The following is a 12,934-nucleotide window of genomic DNA, read 5'->3' as shown; positions in this document are numbered from 1 at the left end:
AAAAATAAAAAAAATAAAATAAATAGCTAACGACTGCTTCTTATCTCTTGAAAGATCTTTCCTATAATCTCCAAATTTCATACTATAAACAGATCCATACTACCTGTAGAACAATTCTGCTCATCAGCAAAAAGGAATGGAAAGAAGAAAGGACTAGAAAGAAATACACAGGGGGAGAGGAAAAAAACAGTGAAACTTATGGCTGTTGAATGTTAAACTAAAATATGATTCACAGCAAATAGTTCAATACCTTGAGAAACTTGCATGCGATTCACTGGCAGGGACAGAGGTCCATCTACGGTGGCAAAACAAAAACAAAAACAAAACCACCCTAGTTATTTAATATAATCCTTGATTCAGGAATAGGAAATTTCTTATTAGGACTTCAAACTTAAAAGGGAAAACAGCCAATAGGTCCAAAGGCACGTGTGTTCCAATGCCAGCGGACCCTGTAAAGGGCCTTCCCAAGAGAGAAACTCAGTGTCCCAACACGGCCTGAGGCAGGTGGTCAGGGCCACTGCCACATCAACAGTTTCCGCAGTGCACGCATCAGAGATTCTAATTCTCTGTTCTTAGAAATACACCCCAAACACGAAGGAAAACCAAGGAAAGAGGCTAAGGGATGGCAGAAGGAAATAAAATGCTTACTTGGAGGTCTCACAGGTTGTGCCTGTGGAATCACAGGGGGCTGAGCCCCCGGGGCTGGTAAGGCTGGCTGGTTCCCCAAGATGCCTTGTTTATGTAAACGCGACCTCCGTTTTTCTTCTAGTTCTTTTTGTATCTTGTAGATTTTCTCTGCTAATAAGTGATAATATTCATCCTAAAAAGCAACAATACTCAATATGAAACAGTTAAAACTGTAAAAAGCAACTGAATGATCTGTGTTGTAGGTTCTAACTAATGAACTTCTTCATTGAGTACACTGGCAAAAGTATGCATGCAAATAAATACTTGATGCACCAGGAGCCCACATTCTTGCTAAATTCCCAATGACTTTATAGGATGTATCAAATAATAGGCACTAAATACACGTCCCATTTCATTCAAATGAACTTTTGAATATTCACTGATGCTAGCAATATTACACCACCACCTACTGTGAAAAATATATCCCATGGACATAATGTAAATTTATATATTCCATGTACCAATGTAACTAACCAAGACAGTTCTGCAGGAAATTTGTGTCTTATCTGGGAAGTCTCTTTGGCCAGTGGCCTCAAGGTGAGGAGTTTCTCCCAACTACACAGATTCCACAATTTCTAGATAACAAAGCAGACAAATGCAGTGCTGTCTACTACAGATGCTGTAGAGGCCAGAGCACGGTAAGCAGCAACCTACCCTGCTGTTGGCAGACTCGTACATGTCCCCTTCCACTTTCTTAGCATAGGCTACCAGGTTTTCCATGCGGCGATCCTTTAGAGCTGCGGGATCAGGTGTTGGGAAGATGGCTTGGACGCTGAAAGGATAACACATCTATCAAACTACTTTTTTTTCCTTTTTTCTTTCTTTAAAGACATGGGGTTTTGGCCAGGCACGCTGGCTCATACTTGTAATTCCAGCCCTTTGGGAGGCTGAGGCAGGAGAATCACCTGAGGTCAGGAGTTTGAGATCAGCCTGGCTAACATGGTGAAATCTTATCTCTACTAAAAATAAAAAAATTAGCTGGGCCTGGTGGTGGGTGCCTGTAATCTCAGCTATTCGGGAGGCTGAGGCAAGAGAATTGCTTGAACCCGGGAGGCAGATGTTGCAGTGAGCTGAGTGCCATTGCACTCCAGCCTGGGCGATAGATAGAGCGAGACTCCGTCTCCAAAAAAAAAAAAAAAAAAAAAAAAAAAAAACGGGGGTCTCGCTCTGTCGCCCAACCTGGAGTACAGTGGCATGATCATAGCTCACTGCAACCTTGAACTCCTGGGCTCAAGTGATCTTCCCACCTCAGCCTCTCAATTAAGAAGGGAGGTACAGGTGCACCCTACCATGCCTGGTTAATTTTTAAATTTTCTGTACAGATGGAGTTTTGTTATGTTGCCCCAGCTAGCCTGAACTCCTGGGCTCAAGCAATCCTCCCGCCTCAGCCTCCCAAAGCACTGGGATTACAGGTGGGGGCTGCTGCACCTGTCCTGAAGCTACTCCCAATGCTGTCAAATGAGCACTACAAAATCAGGATCATGTATCTCTGGTGGCAATACACTGTGGAGAGAAATGCCAAGCCTCTCTTGCCCAGCATATCAATATATGAATGAAGTAACTCCCTGGAGACAATCCTGACTTATCAACTCATCTACACATCAAACACATCAATATTTTGCTATTAACAAGTATATGCTGGGTCATTTCCAGAATAACACGATTTTTAAATCCCTGATTTTTAAACTACTTACTACTAAAAAAATTTGATCAAAATAAGGAATGGAAAAAACTCAGGGAATATAAGTCTAGTTCATTTAAAATAACTAGCTCAACAAAGTTAGGCTTGGTGTGGTGGCTCATGCCACCCAGCACTTTGGGAGGCCAAGGCAAGAGGATTACTTGAGGCCAGGAGTTTGAGACCAGCCTGGACAACATGGCAAGACTCTGTCTCTAAGAAAGAAAGAAAAACAAAACAAAAAAAAAAAGGGCGGGCGCAGTGGCTCATAATCCCAGCACTTTGGGAGGCTGAGGTGGGCAGATCACTTGAGGTCAGGAGTTTGAGCCCAGCCTGGCCAACATGGTGAAACCCTATCTCTACTAAAAATACAAAAACTAGCTAGGGGTGGTAGCACCCACTTGTAATCCCAGCTACTCGGGAGGCTGAGGCAGGAGAATCGCTTGAACCTGGGAGGCAGAGGTTGCAGTGAGCTAAGACTGCCCCCTGCACTCCAGTCTAGGGTACAGAGCGAGACTCCGTCTTCAAAAAAACCCAAAAAGTTAACTTAACTTTCTGTTATGTTAACTAACTGTAAGGTGATAATGACATGCCATCTATACTCTAAACTCATCCAATTCTGAGGGGTCTCCACAACTAGAATCTGGAACTACAAAATAAGGTGAGGTTCTTGAGCTAACCCCAGCCGCCTCATGCAGCATTAAGGCCAGGCTGCACTGAGGGTCTTTGCCTCCGTGACAGGGGCTGTAAGTCAGTGCTCCTCGGCAGTATAGAGCCACCAATGCTCTCTTTGTCCCCCCCGCTCACCGAGGACATGAAGTGCGGGAATCTCTGGCCTGCCTAGGGCTGCCAGAGTTCTACCAGCAGTGAGAGTGGCTCCCTAAATAAGCACGTGACTTGTATACGATCCTAGGGTACTGTCATCCGGTAGTCAATGGGCAACACAGGAACAAAATCAAACATCTATGAAACTGTAAAACTGTTACGTACAGTTTATGCACTAGATGGCTCCGCAGGTCCTGAGTGACGTGTTCGTGCCAGCCTTTCCTTACACCAGTGCTGGAAGGAGGAGCTGCTGTTGGTATAGTGCTGAGGGTTCCAATGTTACCAGAGTTGGAGCCATCGTTCATCAGTGGGCTATGGAGGAAATAAGGACACTTCATCCATCTACTGAAGCGACTCAAACATACTTTGTCTAATAAGGTTCTTCTACCACCACATGTGACTTCTAAAAGTTTAAGTCAGGAGAGCCAAGTAACGTATATAAATAAAACTTAAACTATGTTTAATCTATTATCTGCTCTACACTTACAATTAAAGAAAAAAAGGAAAACAGCATTCACCCCTCACCAGCCCATTTAAACTATTTTCTCTGCCACACATTTAGAAAGAATCAGTTTTGTGTGGTTCTCAGTCCACGCTCTTGTTGGACTGTCACTCAGAACTGAAACAGGGTCTTACTTTGTGGCCCCCAGGGAAGTCGGAAGAGCTGATTCTGAAATCAAGTTTGGGGGCTGCTGATCTGTTGTTATTCCTCCTGCTGGAATGTTCATTGGATTATTTCCTTTAAAGACAGAAAGAAATCAATCAACTCTTAAATTTTAATATGTACTTCAAAGTTCTGATGACAGATAACCAACATGTCATCACATAAACAATTGGTGATTATTTAAATAAGTGATTCTGGTCAGTTATAATAAGCACTGAGGCAGGAACCCCGAGTGTCATATTTTCAATAATGGTAATCAACGTGCACAAATAATCAGTAGACACCTCCCCACTCTACTTTGTAACCAAAGTAAGGTGTGTTTATGGAGATTAGCTGGTATCTAAGTGAAAAAGTTATAAGTGACCCATATGCAGCCTCTGACTTTCATTCTGCTTCATTAGTATCACTCCTGAGTGACTCAGCTGCACTGACATATACCTCTGTGTCTCCACCCCCAATATCAGAAAATAAAATCATAGAAATTAAGCTCAGGAAAAAAATACAGAGGTCAATTTGTCAACAATCTTCATATTAAAGTAAAGGAAGGCCGAGATTAATAAAGGTTAAGTTTGTCCTAAATTATACCATCAACAGGAGAGGAGTTAGATTAAGACTTGGGTCTCAGGACTCTAACCCAGTCTCCTGGACACTATTAGTTAGACATTCACTTGGACAGTTGTTTTCCAAAAAGCAACAAATAAGATGACTTTAGCTGGGCATATTTTAAGGAATAATTATTAACCGTAAAATACTTACTCTATTAGGAAAAGAACAAAACTAGCACAGCCAGCCAGCCAGTCTGGACTTCACAGACATCACTGCTTAGCTTAAGCCTAGATGTAAGGGGACTGTGTCCACTTAAAGAAAAATATTAAGGAAATCATATGCAGAAATGGCAAAAATCATGGGTATGTGTGAGCAAATGACCAAAGGTGGGCAAATAATGGGCTGGGGTGACAAAAGAAATGCTGACATGTCCAGCAGCCTGGGAAAAGAGTTTCCAGGGCTCCTGTCATTAACCCGCCGAAGTCCAAGCTGGTCACTTCCAACTGTGGGGTAGACCCTAACCAAGATGTGTGAGGAAGTGGCAAACGCAAGTTCTCCATCAAAGAAATGACAACAGTCAGCACAAGGGGTCCAGTCAGCATCCTGACTTGTGAGATCTGCATTCTGAGCCACATGGCACATTCTTTATGAAAACTGTCCAGAGAGAAGTGGCACAGCAAGCAACAAAAACATTGCTTCATTTGCAAATGCTGCTCTTTTTATAAGCATATAACATTTTCCTTGCATTAGACACTTCAGCTTTTTCCTGGAAGATTTTTATTTCAACCACTGTAATAAAAAACACAAAACAAACTGAAAACTGCCTTGGGTTCCATCACTCCATTCCCTTTGCTACATTTGGACAAGTAAGAATGAAGTTGAGAGTTTCTTCACCTACCCAGGGGGTTGAGAGTCCTCATCTGCTGGTGGGTTTGAGGCTGTGCTGGTTGCTGGCCAGGAACCTGAGGCTGCAGCTGCGTCTGGGGCTGGTTCATGTAGGGGAGTCCGAGAGCAGCATAGGCTCGCTGCATGGAGCTGGGGTCTATGGGATTTGGGTTACTTAAAGAAGTGGCATTCTGTTGCCCTGTGCCAACAGAACCAATTGTGTTTTGAATTCCACTAGCTGGAGACCCCAGGATGGCTATAACGACAAACAGACAGACAAACGAGAAAGGTAAGTAAAAGGGAGAAGCCCACAAATGATTTAAAAAACTATTGAGAAGCAAATACATTTCATCAAAATACTACACATGAATATCATAAAGCAGTAAAACAAGGCTAGGGAGAAAGGAACTGTGCTGAAGGACTCATGTATTCTGCCTAGCAGTAAGTGAGGAACAAAAAGTGAAAGAAAAGTGAAGTTTCTATCTTAGCAGGCAACAAATCATAAAATTTCACAGATAACACCTGAAAAAAATTAGTATGTTTTAAAACCCAGAGACTCCTCAAGAGGTCAGTTCCAGGGAGTGGCAAATGTATGACAAGGGAAACGTCTGATTCTCTGGTGGGCAGCAGACACCTTGAGATGAACAGAGGAGCCCCCTCCTGCTGTTAACCCCAACCCTGTCCTTCACTGCTCACCTGCACAGGTACAGAGGGCTTAAGAGAAGGAGCAGAGATGATACCTCGTTGGTCAGTTTTGATTAATAAATCTATGATGTGCTCTTCTAAATCACATAATTGCAAGTCCTTGAAACTTACACAAGCAATGACAGCATGAACACATCCTTCTGACGGGATTCCTATGCAGCAGAGCACCATGCTGAGCTCTCTGGTTATATGAAGCTGTTTAAGAAATACTGAACTTGACTGATTGACTGATTTGTTTGAAATTAAGGTTGGAGTGAGGCTTCGCAATTCCGCATGGGTCTTGTTATCCGGGGCCACCTCAGCACCCCTGATATTCAGGAGGTGGCTCTGCCTCACATGGCCAACATCAGATTCTGCTACCCAGGCCCACTGCTGGCTGGAAGGGAAGCTGCCCCATTCAGCTAGCTAACCCCAGGAGACTAAAGGAAAAACTGGTGTCAACATAAGAAGCTCCATCCCAAAGGGCTTCCAAGGTAATGGAGAGACTACTCCAAACTTGCATCAACTTGGGCATTTCAAGGTCAATTCATCTACCCACCTACCTACCCACCTGTTTGCCTGCCCACTCATCCGTCCCAACAACCCAAATGTTGTGTGAAAATTTATCATATGGCAGAAGTTCTATATCATACTATTTATTCTTATTTTTGAGTTCCTTTCTAACTTCCACAAATTTTAGAGTCATGTTAAAAATAGCATCCTACAGTGTTGCTACTATAACACATCATTTTTTGATACATAAAACACGATCACAAAGCCTTTCTTTCAAATTCCAACCACTATGTGTAACAGTAATATTCTCACATTCAACCATCAGTGCACCTATAGTAACCCCAATACTTACCCAGAGCGACCTAATTAAACTAAAATGTGTGAAAAGAAAATTCCTGGTAATTATACATTCCATACTATTAACTTTTCTAATAAGGATACTCAGATCAACTCATTAACACTCATCAGACACAATTACACACACCAAGCACTCATTATCATAAATGAAAAGCAATTCCCAAGGTGCACTTTATGACAAGTGTGTAGCTGAAGTAAGTCATGCACAATACCTTTAAAAGTATTCTAATACTTAACTACTCCCCAAAACTGTAAACATATGTCCACCATACTTCTGAAACTGACATCTTACATTTTTAAGAAGCACTATGGTATAGAAATCAAAGTTACCAGTGATAGGATAGTTTATTTTTCTACAACCTTGCGATGTAAGAACAGGGCTACACTATATTTAACACACATGGTGATGCACTGTGGAGAGGAACTTAAAAGAAACAAAGTATGTAGCCTTCCATTTCCCAGTGAATGCTTTATTGACTTCTTCCTACAATATTTCCCTTTTATCGACACCTCCCCAAGTGCCATCTACTTAACTAAAATGCACCACCTTACGGTGAATGCTACTCCTAAGCCCACAGCCACTTACAGGGCAGCCAATGCCTCATACTCACACAGGCCTCCCATGCAAGCTGCTGACATGGTCACTGCATTTTGTGTTAAAATCATTCATTTTCTAAAAGTAAACATTATTACATTTTTATTTTAAAAGAAAATATACCTATGAGAAGCACTTGCAACTCACCATTTCTAAAATTCAGAAGCAAAGGAAATCAATTACAAACAAATAGAGAAGGTCTCTGCCATTTAAGCATGGCTGAATTTGAAGTCCAAATAATGCTATTAGATGAAATGACACAAATACTGAAGTTACGGTAAGGGTGCTCAGGCATTCACTGTGGGGTGATGGCTGACTGAAAGGGGAGTCATTATGTACAAGCCACCATCAACCGTACTGCCACCTCAAGACGTTCCGCGTGCTCCATGGTGGTATTCCCGATCCCTCTCTGAAATCCCACAGTGCCTCCTGTACCGCTGCTTGTCTTTAGACACTGACCCTTCGTGTATTCACTCACTCACACGACAGACTCAGTGAGTACACTCTGCCAGGCTCCCAGATATGGTGTGGGCACAATCTCTGCATTCCCTGAGCCTAGAATCTGTTAAGAGGGACAAAAGATTATCTAATAATCACCTAACGCACCCAAACTGCACCTTGGAACCCTGGGACAGGGGAAATTAGGCTCATCTCACGTTCCCTGTGCATCCCTGAAAGGCGGTATTAACGTGAAACTCGGTTTTACTCTTCACCACCTGCCACATGGGCCACGTAACCTGCTGTGCAGCGTCCAGGGGATGTGTGAGGTATAGTGCAGTGGCCAGCACACCGTGGGCCCTCCCAGTGCAGCCCATGGAGCGCCTTGGAACTGAACACAAACGCAGGGAGAGCTACAGACAGCACTGCTCCATCTACCTGGCATCCCTAAGAATGAAGCTTCTCTACTTATCCTTTCCACATTATTGTCACTTACCTCTTCCAATGTCAAGGCCGTATGCTCATTTGGCCATTTTTACATCTTTTTTCCTTGCTAGAGCATAAAGCTCTAACTTTCAGGAAGCCACAACACACCTGCAGTGCACTAACACACCGGCTGGATTCTTCTGGGCCTATCAGGTAATACTCCTGCCCCAGATGTTTCCCTCTTTAAAGCTCCCCAGTGCCCTCAGCCTCACCACCTTCTGATGTAGCCAAGAAGGAGCCTATGGCCTATGAAAAAAAGGCCAAGTTTTGTAGCAGGCTTTCTTGGACTTACCTGCCATTCTTCATGCACAAAGAATGTTCCACTAAGAGGCCGGGTGCGGCCAGGTGCAGTGGTTCACGCATGAAATCCCAACACTTTGGATCACTTGAGGTCAGGAATTCGAGACCAGCCTGGCTAATAACATGGTGAAACCCTGTCTCTATTAAAAATACAAAAATTAGCTGGATGTGGTGGTGCGTACCTGTAATCTCAGCTACTTGGGAGGCTGAGGCAGGAGAATTGCTTGAACCTGGGAGGTGGAAGTTGCAGTGAGCTGAGATCGCACCACTACATTCCAGCCTAGGCAAGAGAGACTCTGTCTCAAAAAAAAAAAAAAAAAAAAAAGAAAAAAGAAAAAAAGAATGTTCCACTAAGAGGTTCCCTGTACAGTCTATGTCGCTGATGCAAAGCACTCAAGTTACTCAGACAACTTCAGCCCCTAATCATTCTTTATAAAGCTGAACTCCATTTGGAAATTCAGTTAAAACAGACACGAATTAAATGTCCAAACTTTGTCAGGGTAGGGGGAGATACACCATGAAGCAGAGCAGTAGCTGCTACAGCTGATCCGTCAGCAGCACAACAGTGAGCCGAGGGGCCACCCAACGCAGGCCAGAAACACAGTGCTTGTGGAAGGCGAAACTTGTGTATGGGGAGGGCCAGCTGCGAGGCTTGAGTCTGCCTGGTTTCAGTATACCTGCGGGGTCCTGGAACTAGTTTCCCAAGGATACCAACACACTTAGATTTCTACTAAAAAAGCAATGCTAGAATTTATTCAGGTGGCTCACGCCTGTAATCCCATCACTTTGAGAGGCTGAGGTGGGGGAATCACCTGAGGTCAGGAGTTCAAGACCAGCTTGGACAACACCGTGAAACTCCATCTCTACTAAAAATACATAAAGTAGCCAGACCTGGTGGCATGTGCCTATAATCCCAGCTACTCGGGAGACTGAGGCAGGAATCACTTGAACTAGGGAGGCGGAGGTTGCAGTGAGCTGAGATTGCGCCACTGCACTCCAGCCTGGGTGACAGAGTGAGACTTTGTCTCAAAAAAAAAAAGAGAGAATTTATCCAGACCTGCAGATATCTCTACAAAGTTGCTGGTGGCACCACCGTACCTTGCGGGCATTGTGTGGGGGCTGGAGACTCAGCCTCCCATGAGGCACGGCCACAAGCCCTCAAGCAAAAGGCTTTCTTCAGAAGCCAAGTGACACTGGCGCAGCGACATTCTCCTTGCTATCAAGGAGCAAAGTTGTTCAGATTTAACACATCACCCACGACCCTCTGATACTTAAGTCAGGGTCAATCAAGGCCACTATTCTCTCTACAACCTTCAGATTCTGCTCCTTGCTGTTCCCCATCCCACCACAGTCTGTCAAAAGAGGTGAAAATCTCCGAAGGGCCCTCAAGTGAACAAAGGGCCTGCTCCACACACACTCACTGGGCACCTGATGGGCTATTCGATGAGTGGCAGTTCAAAGGAGGGAGATCTTGACGCCATATAATGAAAGGAGGTTTTTTTTGGTTTGTTTTTTTGAGACAGAGTCTTGCTCTGTTGCCCAGGCTGCAGTGCACTGGTGCGATCTTGGCTCACTGTAACCTCTGCCTCCCGGGTTCATCAAATGATTCTCCTGCCTCAGCCTCCCGCCTCAGGATACCGAGTAGCTGGGACTACAGGTACATGCCGCCACATCCAGCTGATTATTTGTATTTTAGTAGAGACGGGGTTTCACGGTGTTGCTCAGTCTGGTCTTGAACCTGAGTTCAGGCAATCCGCCTGCCTCAGCCTCCCAAAGTGCAAGGATTACAGGTGTGAGCCACTGAGCCTGGCCGAAAGGGGGTGTTTTAAACAATCTGAGGCACCTACAGATGGAACATGTTGCCAGGTGAAGCAGTGGGTGCTACACTCATGGAGATGTCTGGCAGCAGCTGGGGCCATGGCTGACACAGCCGGGGCAGTGCGTGCATCAGGCTGGCTCTGGGGCCGACCCTGTGCACTTGCTTCGACAGTCCCTGGGGCACTCTGGGTTGGAAAACCCATGGTCTCTCTCAGAGAATGACTCAAACCCTCTGACCAGCACTGGCCCAGACAACTGGTCTTTCAAGGCATCCAGAGCAGTGCATCTCGGATTTTAATGCGCACACCAATCAACTGGGAATTTTGTAAAAATGAAGGTTTTAATATAAGAGGTCTGAAATAGGGCCCCAATTTCTTTACTGCTTACAAGCAACCTGGGAGTGCCTCTACGGCTTGCCTGAGGCCTACACTTTGAGCAGCCAGAACTTCACAAGTGAGGCAACATGAGCCCCAAGAAGGGAACCTGTTGGTCACGGGTCCCATAGCCCAGTCCTCTATGCCACTCTGTACACTGAATTTACTGGAGGTCAGATGCCAGGACTGACATAAGGTACATAACTTGGAAAGTCCTAATTATTCAACAAAAATTGAATAATGTTATAAGGGATGGTTAATTCGAGATCAGTGATTATAGAATCTTTATTCAAGGAAAAATCAAATGAGGCTAGGCACAATGGCTCACGCCTGTAATCCCAGGACTTTTGGGAGGCCAAGGTGGGAAGATCACTTGAGCTCAGGAGTTCGAGACAAGCCTGGGCAACATGGTGAAACCCCATCTTTACAAAAAATACAAAAATTAGCCAGGTGTGGTGGCAGATGCCTGCAGTCCCAGGTATTCAGGAGGCTGAAGTGGAATGAATGCTTGAGCCCAAGAGGCTGAGGCTGCCATGAGACGTGGCTACGCCACTACAAGCCAGTCTGGGTGACAGAGCAAGACTCTGTCTCAAAACAAACCAATCAACCAAACAAAACTCAGCATAGGCCAAAAAGGTAATCAATGGTCTGGGCTTCATTTCAAAGAACCTCAGATTAGCTCCACAGGTGATTCTGGAAGGTTCTCTCAGTAGAGACATTAATCACAGAAGTTAGAGAGTGCAGCATGTAAGACCAGCGCTGGTCTGTGGGGAACACTGCCTAAAAAGCAGAGTCCTGGGGCCCCTAAGGCGGTCTCCAGAGAGCGAGCACAGGTGGGTCTTGGCAGAGTCCCTGAGGCTTCCAGGAGCTCACCACAGTCCACCTTTCGGTTCACCTTGTTTGCACAGGAACCCCAGTCCAGTCAAATTCATGCCCTCACAAGCTGTGCACTGTGGAGACACTGTCCCCACTGTCTGAAATATTCTTCCTTCGTTATTTTGTTTGCACTGGGCTCCACCAAGTCTCACGTTCCTCTATAAAGTAGTCAGGTGCACTCCAATTCTCCTCAAAAAGAATGTTGATTGCACTGACTTGTCTCTACCTCAGTCCTTTGAGGGAGGTCACCCTTACATTATTTTTAACATATATATCGTCTTCAAAACCCAACCTTAAGCCAAAGTAGGGTCAGATTCACATTTTCCTCTCTGGGTTCTTAACTCAAGAGTTCACACACCATAAGCATAATTTGCTTTGGGAGAAGAGAAAAAAACAACAAAATGTACAGAAAGGATACTGCTGAAACCCTGTCAATCATACTTTTGTAAAAAACTACCAAAACTCTGCCGCAAGTTAATCTAAATCTTCCTTGTGACTTTATAAAATCATCCTGGTAATATCTTACATTATGACTAGTAGAAAACCTGTGGTTTACCACTTGAGAGAGCAGGCGCACAATCAATTTTCACAACACTCCGGCAGTTATAAGGATGGTTAAAAAAAAAAAAACCACATACACTTCTTTTTTCTTTTAAAACAAAAACCACATAAGCGTTTCTTAAAAAGAGAAATCACAAAAGTTTACAACTGTCATGGTAGTATGTACTAAAAACAAAAGATCCCCAAAAAGCCACACCCTCAAATTAAAAGTTAAGAATAAAATTCTACCCCATTATTCATGGAATATTGTATAACTACAAACTTGACAACGAATATTTTGGCACTTAAAGAGCCTATTACTGAAATGTGCCCTAAAACACAAGAAATTTAGCCATCACAATATACTAAAGAAAAAAGTTTTACAGTAACGTGGGAGGAAAAACAGACTCTATTCCATTAGAACAACTGTCCCAAATATCTGGTTCTAGAAGACCCAGGATTCCAGAATGTCACTTTATATAAGAGATGCCCAAGGAAATTGTTTATTAATTCAAATTTTAGTCAATCAAAGAATAATTTAATTGACTTTTAGGTAAGTGGTTGTTTTTTTTTTTGGAGACAGAGTTTTGCCCTTGTTGCCCAGGCTGGAGGGCACTGGCGAGATCTCGGCTCACCACAACCTCCGCCTCCCAGGTTCAAGCGATTCT

General features: G+C 44.0%; 1 protein-coding gene across 1 annotated transcript in view; it reads right to left on the bottom strand.

The window, feature by feature from the left end:
- CREBBP (CREB binding protein) overlaps window positions 1–12,934 on the bottom strand; it is a 141,026-nt gene that overhangs the window by 63,053 nt on the left and 65,039 nt on the right. Inside the window, exons 5-10 of the mRNA XM_011982564.1 lie at window positions 5,299–5,541; window positions 3,827–3,929; window positions 3,356–3,502; window positions 1,342–1,459; window positions 649–820; window positions 251–295 (exon numbers count right to left, since the gene is read on the bottom strand). Coding sequence (XP_011837954.1) covers window positions 251–295; window positions 649–820; window positions 1,342–1,459; window positions 3,356–3,502; window positions 3,827–3,929; window positions 5,299–5,541 — 828 coding nt within the window. The remainder of the gene's footprint in view (window positions 1–250; window positions 296–648; window positions 821–1,341; window positions 1,460–3,355; window positions 3,503–3,826; window positions 3,930–5,298; window positions 5,542–12,934) is intronic.

The sequence above is a fragment of the Mandrillus leucophaeus genome, unplaced genomic scaffold, assembly GCF_000951045.1.
Source record: "Mandrillus leucophaeus isolate KB7577 unplaced genomic scaffold, Mleu.le_1.0 Scaffold240, whole genome shotgun sequence".
Taxonomy (NCBI): domain Eukaryota; kingdom Metazoa; phylum Chordata; class Mammalia; order Primates; family Cercopithecidae; genus Mandrillus; species Mandrillus leucophaeus.
The sequence above is the reverse complement of the archived record's forward strand: the minus strand, read 5'-3'. Positions and strand labels throughout refer to the sequence as shown.